Source organism: Sipha flava, unplaced genomic scaffold (genome assembly GCF_003268045.1).
Source record: "Sipha flava isolate LNK unplaced genomic scaffold, YSA_version1 323_pilon_pilon, whole genome shotgun sequence".
NCBI classification, from domain to species: Eukaryota; Metazoa; Arthropoda; class Insecta; order Hemiptera; family Aphididae; genus Sipha; species Sipha flava.
Window position 1 is genome coordinate 658675 of NW_020273008.1, and position 10069 is coordinate 668743.

The 10069-nt window shown below is 30.8% G+C and overlaps 1 protein-coding gene across 1 annotated transcript; it reads left to right on the forward strand.

Annotated features, from left to right (window-relative positions):
* The first annotated feature begins 252 nt into the window (after positions 1-252).
* On the forward strand, positions 253-1539 carry LOC112686732 (THAP domain-containing protein 1-like). Its single transcript, XM_025559141.1, has 4 exons — positions 253-323; positions 620-876; positions 940-1200; positions 1489-1539. Exons 1-3 carry the CDS (start codon positions 253-255, stop codon positions 1152-1154), a joined length of 543 nt encoding a protein of 180 aa, XP_025414926.1. The 3' UTR covers positions 1155-1200; positions 1489-1539.
* Positions 1540-10069: the final 8530 nt, after the last annotated feature.

Consider the following 10069-nt stretch of genomic DNA (forward strand, 5'->3'; position numbering starts at 1 on the left):
TATACTAACTAGATAAGGTACTGTCGATATTTACTGAAGCTTGGCTTATCAGTTTCCACCATTTTGTCGGTTGGCAAAACATTGAACGTTACATTTAGTCCTGTGCAGCATTATATTGAATATTCTTTTACATACAATTGATTATTTATTATTTAATAGAAAATTGTTTTTCACTTGTTATTATAATATTATGTTAGCTTACAACTTATAATCGTAATCAGTGTAGTGTACAAGTATTTGAAAATAATTAAAATGCCCGTTTCGTGTGCTGCATATGGATGCACAAACATGTATCAAGTTGAATATAATATAAGTTTCTTTCGGTAAGTTATATTGTAATAATAACCAATTAGTGATGATATTAAAAACTTAAATAACAAGTCAATGGTTTTTGGTAATTAGGCTTTTACTTTCAAATAAGTATATTTGTAACTTATCACAACTTCCTGGATTTGGCTTATTCTTATTTTAGTATAAAAGTCATACCTACTTCTTATGTTGTTTGTAACGTATACAAATATTGTATATTATATAGATTATACAATTATGATAAAAAATCTCTTATCTATAAAAATATGAGTCATTCTAATTATTTTAATTTTATAATTGTATGATATAGATTTCCCGTTTCTAATAACGATTTGATGTCAAAATGGGTAAGTGCTATAAAGAGAAAAAATTTTAAATTAAGTCAATGGAGTCGAATATGTAGTATTCATTTTACTGAACAAGACTTTCAAGTGAGACCAGAAGCACATAGATTACTGTTAAAAGACGATGCAGTTCCATCAATATTTCCATCATTTCCATCCTACCTTCAAAAATCAAATAAAATTCCTAGGAAAACCCCAACACTAAGGAACACTTGTAATGAAGGTATATTGTCATAAATCATGTTAAATTAATTTTCTTTTAACTTATTTTATTTGTATGATACAGATATAACTGTTGATAATTTAGAAGACAATATCAATCAATGTGACAATATGAATTTAAGTAGTAATTTTAAAAGTATGGAAGTACAAACTGAAACCTCTTATTCAAATGAAGAAATGTTTAAAAATAAAATTAAAATTCTGCAACAAATACTACGAAGGAAAAATAAAAAAATTGAAAATTTGGATGATTTAGTAAAAAGTTTAAAAAATGATTGACACATTAACTCTGAACAGCAACATGTAATTTTAAACAACTTTAATGGTAAACTTCTTATATTTCTTTACATTTAAATTTATTATTTGCTTCATTATGCTTTATGTCTTGCATGGTCAGATTCAGCTTCAAATTTATTTAAAAATGAATTAAAAAATAATTGTAAAACAACAGGTAGAAGGTATAACCAAAAAATTAAACAGCTTGCTTTGACATTATATTATTATTCACCCAAAGCTTATAATTTTTGCCGGTAATTCTGCATTTTCTTTTATAATATAAAAACCAACCAGTAGTTTTTAATTTATTTAATATAGTGTTATTATTTTATTTCAGTTCAATATTAAGTTTACCACACCCAAGATCTATTAGTAGTTGGATATCATCAATAAATGCTAAACCCGGTTTTTTTCAGGAAGTTTTCAATTACCTGAAAAATTTACCTCAACAGGACCGTGATTGCAATTTAATATTTGATGCAATGGCTATTCGTAAAAAAATAATATATGATCATAATAATGATAGATTTGTAGGATACTGTGATTTTGGGGGAATACAAGTGGAGTGTCAAGAAACTCCAGCTACCGAAGCTTTAGTATTTATGTTGGTTTGCTTAAACGGCAAATGGAAGTGGCCTATAGGTTATTTTTTACAAGCCAAAAGTACAGCTTCTATACAAGCAGGGCTTGTCACAACTGCTATTACCATGGTTCATTCTATTGAATTACGGATATGGTCTGTTACCTGTGATGGCACTTCCACCAATTTATCTACCATGTCATTATTAGGATGCAAAATAAGTAGTTGTTATTCAGAGATTGTAGAATATTTTTTAATTCCAGAGATAGATCAGAAGGTATTTCAGTTATTAAAACTCAAAAAATATTTTTTAATTTAACAACATAATACTATCATTATGAATTATATTTAGATTCGTTACGTTCCTGATTCATGCCATAACTTAAAATTAGCTCGAAATGCTTTGGGCACTTACAAAAAGTTTAAACATAACGATAATGTGATTGATTGGTCATTCTTGCAGAATTTACATATGGGTTAGATATTAATATATACAATTGATGGAAAAAATAATTTTTTATTAAATTTTATATATAGTCCAGGAAAATATTGGTTTGACCTTGGCGAATAAATTAACAACCACTCATCTTGATTGGAAGAGAAATGTTATGAAAGTAAAAGTTGCAGCACAAAATTTTAGTTCATCAGTGGCAGATGCTCTTGAATTTTTTAGGCAGTTAAATTTACCAGACTTAAAAAACTGTAAGTTTCAATATCTATCATTAATACATAAAATTATAAAATTACTGTTTTTATATTACTCTATATTAAATAATGAGAATAATAAACATTGTTAATAATCAAAGGTGTAGAAACAATAAAATTTATTCAAACAATTGATAGACTATTTGATTTTTTTAAATTCACGTAATCCATTCAATAAGGGATTTAAAAAAACCACTATACAAAGAAGATATTGATAATATGAAAAAAACTATTCTGCCATTGGTTGATTACCTATTAAATATTATTGATGTGAAAGGAATACTCATTAGTCATACACCACGTAAGACATTTGTAATTGGTTAGTTGTTTTATTTACTTATACTTACATTTGTAAACACCAATAAACCTGGTAAATAATTTAAAATTTATAGGTTTTGCTATAGCAGTTAAATCAATTTTTGCCATTGCCGAAGAACTTTTTGAATCAAATATTCAGTACAAATATCTTTTAAGCTATAAATTTTCTCAGGACCATTTAGAGATATTTTTCTCTAAAATTCGTCAGCGTTTTGGTAATAATAATAACCCTAATGTAATAGAATTTAAATCATCTATGAAACAGTTGTTTTTTAAAAATTCCATCTCTTCATCTTATGCTGCTAACTGTATTGAAATGCACAATAGTAGTGTTGAAAGTATATTTGAAATACGCTGGTCAAAAAAAAATTCTGATGATTTATTTAACATTGAATATGAAGAAAAATCAAATCTTTCAGATTTTTTGATAGGTGAGACTAACCAATCCAGAATTATTAAGGATAATATTCTTTATTATATTACTGGTTTTATTGTTAGAAAGTTACTTAAAATAATTGATTGTTCAACATGTGTAGATAATCTTATAGAACAATCAAGTGAACATAACTATAGTCATAAACATGTCTATTCTGTATTGACTGATGTGAAAAATAGAGGTGAATTATTAAAGAGTTCAAAAAATGTTCTGAAATTAATCAAATATATTGAAAATTCTTTGATCAAATTAACTAACAATTTTACTTCTCATATAACTGGTTTATCTGCAAAAATAATAATTTCAACCAAAAATTATGATTATAATTTCAATATCTTACAAAATATGACATGTTCCGATCATTCATTTTTAGAAAATCATAGATTAGATTTAGTAACACTAATCTGTAAGGAATATTTAAAAATACGTCTACATCATGTTGCCAAATCAAAAACGTCTTCTATTGTTAGTAAACGGCGACAATTAACCAAATTAGTATTATTTAGTAATATGTGATTGTATACTGTGTATGTTTTAATAATAAACTAATATGTATATATTTGTGATAAACATTATTTTCTTTTTCCTTAATTATATTTGGTTTAATCTTTAAATGTTCACATTATTTAAATCTGATTTAATAAAGAAATATCAAGGATATAAGTATTTGATGCATATAGAATAATAGATTTTGTCGCCAACCGACAAAATGGCGGCTGTTCACCTTATCAGCTTCACTCATAGCCATGTAAATTATATAGTAGTTACTTATCTAGTGTAGTATAGAAGTATGTGACGAAAACTGACTCATTGAAAAAATAATTGATAATTATAATAATTGGCCGATACTCGTTATCATGCAATTACTAAATGACCACCCACTAACATACCACACACAACCGGATAGAGAGGTTTGAAATTACAAAGGTCTGAGGGAATTCCAAAGTGTTTTCGTCCATCGGTGTTATAGGTGATGAAGTGGTCGCGCATTTATTAAATGGTTATGATTTGATAAGGAAAACCAAACACGGACATTAATCTATTTTTGATCGTTACAATGTATAATATACAACTATTTATAATATAATGTTAGAATTGTTTTCTTCTATATTATAGTATTTAAGATCAGTAAATTAAAGACATTTAGCTATCACTATTTATTTATTTTTATTTTATCATTTGAATAATTAATTTTTTTTTATAATTTTTAAATTTATTAAATAATCACTCTTATTAAATTTATTTATTTATTCAATAATTTAAATTATATTATTTCTAATGTTATTCAATCAACACTTTTATTTATATACGCTGATTCATATGACAATATAATAAACTTGAAGGTATTTAAAAATTCTTAATTATATAAAAAATACAACAAATTAAAAAATATGTTCATGTTTTATGGTAATAGCCACGTTAGAATAGACTTGTGGATGTTGTTTTAGACAAAAATATATTGTAGAGCTAATAACTCCTTTAAACCTTTTTAATCAATCATCACGAGGTAAAACTGATTATACGACTAACACATTATAAAAGTAACTGTTGATTTTTCAAATACATAAATTATTCGGATATATACATCTATAACAAACTTTATAAAAATCAACTCGAATATAAAAATAACATAAAAATTCTTTTTTTTAACCGAAAATGGATGAAAAATAAAAGTTTCGCTGCACTGTAAATATAAGGGAGTGAACTACATGTCCGTCCTGAAGCCACGAATGGTCGGCGGCGCTGCGGACGACGTCTGCGGTCGACGCGGGAAATGCCGTCGTGAACCCGCACCGAGACCTCGGGACGGGCCGACCACCGTTACCGCTACGGTATTGTACCGGTCGCGTACCCCGTGACCCGGTAGTGGCGCGCGTGCGGTTTCGAACGGGCGACCGTCGTTCGATTTATCGTTTTGTCACCGATAAGTTATTGCGCGTCGAACTTCGCGGACGTGTTCGCGGCTCGGTTGTTTTCCCGAGCGCTGCAAACTCTCGTTCCGCCGGGCCGGGCGATGCCATCGGTCTTCGCAGACGGTTCACACGCGGACGGGACAGGGAAGGATCGGGGAAAGGGTTATGGATGCTCGCGGCGGGCCGGAGGACACGACCTGAACTTTTTAATTGCTTACGAAAACAACAACGGTAAAACTCGCCACCGCCGCGCGCCTCGCATTAGCCGCGTCGCGCCAAAATTTATTAGGTATTTTTTGTGCGGGCCGGGGCGAACAGTCAAAACCGCCGCGATTCTCTCCCCGGTTGACGTACCGAAACGAACGTTGTCGGGACACAGGTTTACGCCGAGCAAACAAAAACCGTTTACCATCACCGTACATCGGTGAGGTCCGAAATAAACTTCGGAGTTGCATCTTCCACCGCCCCGACCGTTTTTGCCGCTCTCGTCGCACTTATACTCTTCCATCGCGCTTGGATTCAATCGAATAGCACAACACGAACGCAGATAATAATTATAACAACCCTATCTCAATATTACCGAGACACGAATTCAGTGTCCAAGCCAACTGCGTTAGATCGACAGATACGATTTCACTTATTCGGAGATTCCTGTATAGTAATAACATACTATGTTTTAATATGCATGCATACGTACTATTAAAAGTAAAGAATTCACATAAATATATAAAAATTTGATAAAAATTATAATTTATGAAAAAAAAACAATCACATGCGGTACGATATTTTTTTCCAACTGTAAATAAAATATTATTATTATTTTACCAAATACTTTACTAAAAAAGTCTTGGATTTAACATTAAGTATGGAAAAAAATCAACACCACGTTTTTATCTTATTATATTGTAATTGACAATGGAAAAAAATAAGTTAGAACCGTAAATTTGAAAATGAAAGCGATGATCAATTATTTTCTTTTCTTTATTAATTTCTACTTCAGTTTTATATTACAATGAAAAATGGAATAATTGATAAAACCGTTATGTTCAGCATAAAATATTATACACTATCTTAGGGAAGAATCAGACAATAGTATAAAATATATTTTATATCTATATTTTCACTTTGTTATTATCTATGATTTATGCATATTACTATAACACTCTAAATGATAATTTGCTAAGAAGTATTTAGTTCTAACTCCACAAATATTTATACACCTATTGTATAACTAGTACTCTAATAACATAAATAATAACATTTAAAATTATATATTAGATTTAAATCGAATAGTTTTGAATATTTAAAATGCGTGGACATGTTTAACAATACAATGTCAAAAAAACATCGTAGGTGGATAAAACATTAATTTAACTATGTTCAATATTCAAATTTTCTTAAAATTGGTTTTCAAATTAATATTATTTTTTATTATTTAAAATAAATTGACCAATGGTTTTGAAGCATAAAGATTTAATCTTTCTCAAGAATTAAAAATAAAGTTTTAATCTCAGGCTTATAAAAAAAATTCATATTTTAAATAAATAATGAATTTTAACACCTCAAGTCATATTCGAATAATGTAAATAACATTTAAAAGAAAATATAAATACAATAATTCCCGATTTTTTTCATCAGCATACAATTACATAAGGTTTATATCTTGATATACTGTTCTATATTTAATTTGTATAGATGAAAAAAAATAAAGACATAAACAATTTCATAATACCTTATTTTAGGTTACAAATATTATATTAATTCATTAAATATTGATTGAATCGTATTACAATACGAGGTGTAGCAGAATAGTAATGAGATTGGCAATATTGTAAGCAATCAGGTAACGCTGCGCTAATGTCCTTGCTAGAGCACGTTTATCAGTACAATCGTATAACTCAGTGCAAGTTTTATCTCATTTCATTAACTACACGAATTATGTGACAGCTATTAATGAAGTTGTGTTTTGGATGTGCGTCATGTAAAATAGAACAGCGAAATTTGGAGCGCAGCGTTGTGCCATTACATTTTGTGTAAAGCTTGGAGAATCGGCAAGTATGATGTTTGAAAAGTTATAACCAGGGCTCGAGACTTGTAGCATTTGCATATTTTTTTGTAGTTTATGAAAAGATAGCAGAGTAAGCAATAAATCCATTTCAGACAAAAATGAACTCAATACTAAAAGTTTTTAGTGCATATTTTTGCATATTCTAGAGGTTTTGCTATTTTTTCGACAATTTTGCTATCTATTGCTAATTAATGTAAAAATCGAAAACTCAGTCCTCCAAAAATACATATTTCGACCACTCATCAGTGATCAACAGTTTCGGGACGTTATAAAACTCATTGTCGATTGAAAAAAATATTCCTAAAATATCCCAATGCGAGTCAATATTGTGTTTATCGTATCTTTTATCTTAATGTTGTTGTTGTACAAAACATTATTAAGCAATAACAGTTCTTACAAGTTTGAAAATATTCGGAAACACATAATAATACAGTGCAATTATGAAGGTACAGACTGTAAGTTACTTTTTAATGATTTATTGATTTGAAATAATTATATTTTACAAATTGGCAAAATTCGACACATACAAATTAATGAGAACAGGAAAGAGTTTTTAGTCATTATTTGTAAAAAATTATAACTGTAAAATTATATAAAAATTTTTCTTTAAATTTTAATAATTATAAATTCATAAATGTCTAAATAAAAATTTTAAATAAATAATTTATAAAGCACATTTTCATATTTTTAGTGCATATTATAGCGCATATTTTACATTTTTTCGGTGCATATAATAGCGCATATTTCATGATTTATTAGTGCTATAAGTATCGAGCCCTGGTTATAACACACCTATGGATAACATTTTTCTCCCGAGCCCAAAGTTTTCACTGGCACAAATCATTTTTGGAAGGAAGAAAATACGTTGAAGATGAACATCGTTTAGGGAGGGTTTCAACTTTGAATACCGGCGAAAACATCGAACGTGTGAACATTCTTGTGAGATCAAACCTTCGTTTAACATTAAGAATGTTTAGTGAACAACTAAATTGGAACAAATTTACCGTTCATCAAATTTTGACTGAACATTCGTGTATGCGAAAGGTCTGTGTCAAGATGGTGCCGAAAAAACATGACATGTCACACTGCCTTCTCAATAATATAATATTTAACCTCAAAAGGCATCCCTGTGATTTCCCAGCTCCCTATTCACTTGAACTCAGTCCCTGTGACTTTTTAAACTGAAAAATGTCTTCAAATGACGTTATTTCGAGACTTAAAAAAAACATTCAAAAGTGTGCAACGAACATGTTGAAGACCATGCTGATTAAAGACTTTCAGTGATGTTACCAACAATGGAAACGATGTATCTGTCGATGTGTAGCTGCTCAAGGGAATTACTTTGAAGGTGATAACATTGGTGTTTGAAAAAAATAAAACTGATAGAAAAAAAAATCAGTCTCATTACTTTCTGCCGCATCTCGTATAATGTGTTCATACATGCAAGTATTATGTTATAAACAGCATTTAACGAACTATAATTTCCCAAGGACCTACACTCGATGTGAAGTTGTTGGAAACTTAAACGCAACGTTTCATCATTCACCACGGGAGATTAAAAATATTGTGTGCGTCCGAGCGCCACTGCTATTAACCTATGCCGGTATTACAACCATGTGGTATGTACTATCTGGCAGCTACACGGAAAAAATAGTTATATTATAGTTTATGGTTAGATAAACTTTAGTCGAGAGAACATTTTTATTGTTAATAATATTTTATTTCATTATCTCAACAATATAATTTGGTTCCATATATTATATAAATTTAGTTATTTAATTTAAATATTACAATATTTTAATTGTGTCATATAACATTTTATATGATGGTGTTAACAATTTCATTTAGTAACATTCATGCGATTGCTGTATTTTATTTATTTATTTATACTACCATTCGATGTTATAATCACAATTTCGGTGACTAAAAATAATGCTACTATAAATAATAATGATAAACTGGATAACTGAAATTGGAATAGAAAATAAAAATAGTCTCAGATGTCGGTCGTCCGGTGAACGTTGACGTCCACAAGGTCGGTGGTCGCGAACGAAGGGTTCGACCACCACGGCATTGTTTCCCATCCTTCGGTGGCCGTACGCGCACATGGCAATAATAATAACAATACTAATACGATTATTAATGTATTTATTATGGTAATTGTAATTATAAATTCTTATAAACTATTCGAAATCGTAACCGGACGTAGTGCGTGCACATGGACGTTATCCGGATGCTCCGATGGCACTTTCTGGGGGTGCAGTAGGCCCGGCAAAATAACGGCGTTTTACGTAGGCAGAACTAGACGCAAAAAAAAATTGTGCCGTAAAATTGATTGAAGCCCGATGGTGAAGTACACAATATTTACGTACGATGGCTAACAGCTATCCGGCAGGCGCGGACTGCCGAACGACGTCAACTACAGTGACGGCCGTCCACTGAAGGTCGACATCCACAATGTCGGTGGCCGCGAGCCCTTCGCTCGGCACGATCACAACGGACATCGTGGCCACGGACTGGACGTCTACGTGTGGAGCACCGTTTTCACCGTCAACGTGGCCGTCTCCGACGTTGGGGTCTTGCGGTTCGGTGACCACACCACAGTGGTCACGATTTCCGCGCAGACATTTATCCTGGCCGACGTGATCACGGCTGCGTCAATGCCCGGTCGAACGGAGAACTCTTGATCAACGATGCAGAGTTGACAATGGCTGCTGTGTGCAATGGAAACGCTATTATAAGATTTACTACTACTTTTAGCACGAGAAATATTTAGTCCATAATGCTTAACCTCGAAGACATTTTTTTTTAATTCATACTACAGAGCAAAGATTTTCCTGCACAAGTCGTCAGTTGAAAGTAACGGTGAGTCGATAGTAAACAAGAAACGTTCGATAA

Bases quoted from the DNA above. Each gene is read 5' to 3' on its own strand.
- LOC112686732 (XM_025559141.1), top strand. From the start codon at position 253: ATGCCCGTTTCGTGTGCTGCATATGGATGCACAAACATGTATCAAGTT. The intron at 324-619 runs GTAAGTTATATT...TGTATGATATAG, and splicing joins TATAATATAAGTTTCTTTCG to ATTTCCCGTTTCTAATAACG. The intron at 877-939 runs GTATATTGTCAT...TGTATGATACAG, and splicing joins AAGGAACACTTGTAATGAAG to ATATAACTGTTGATAATTTA.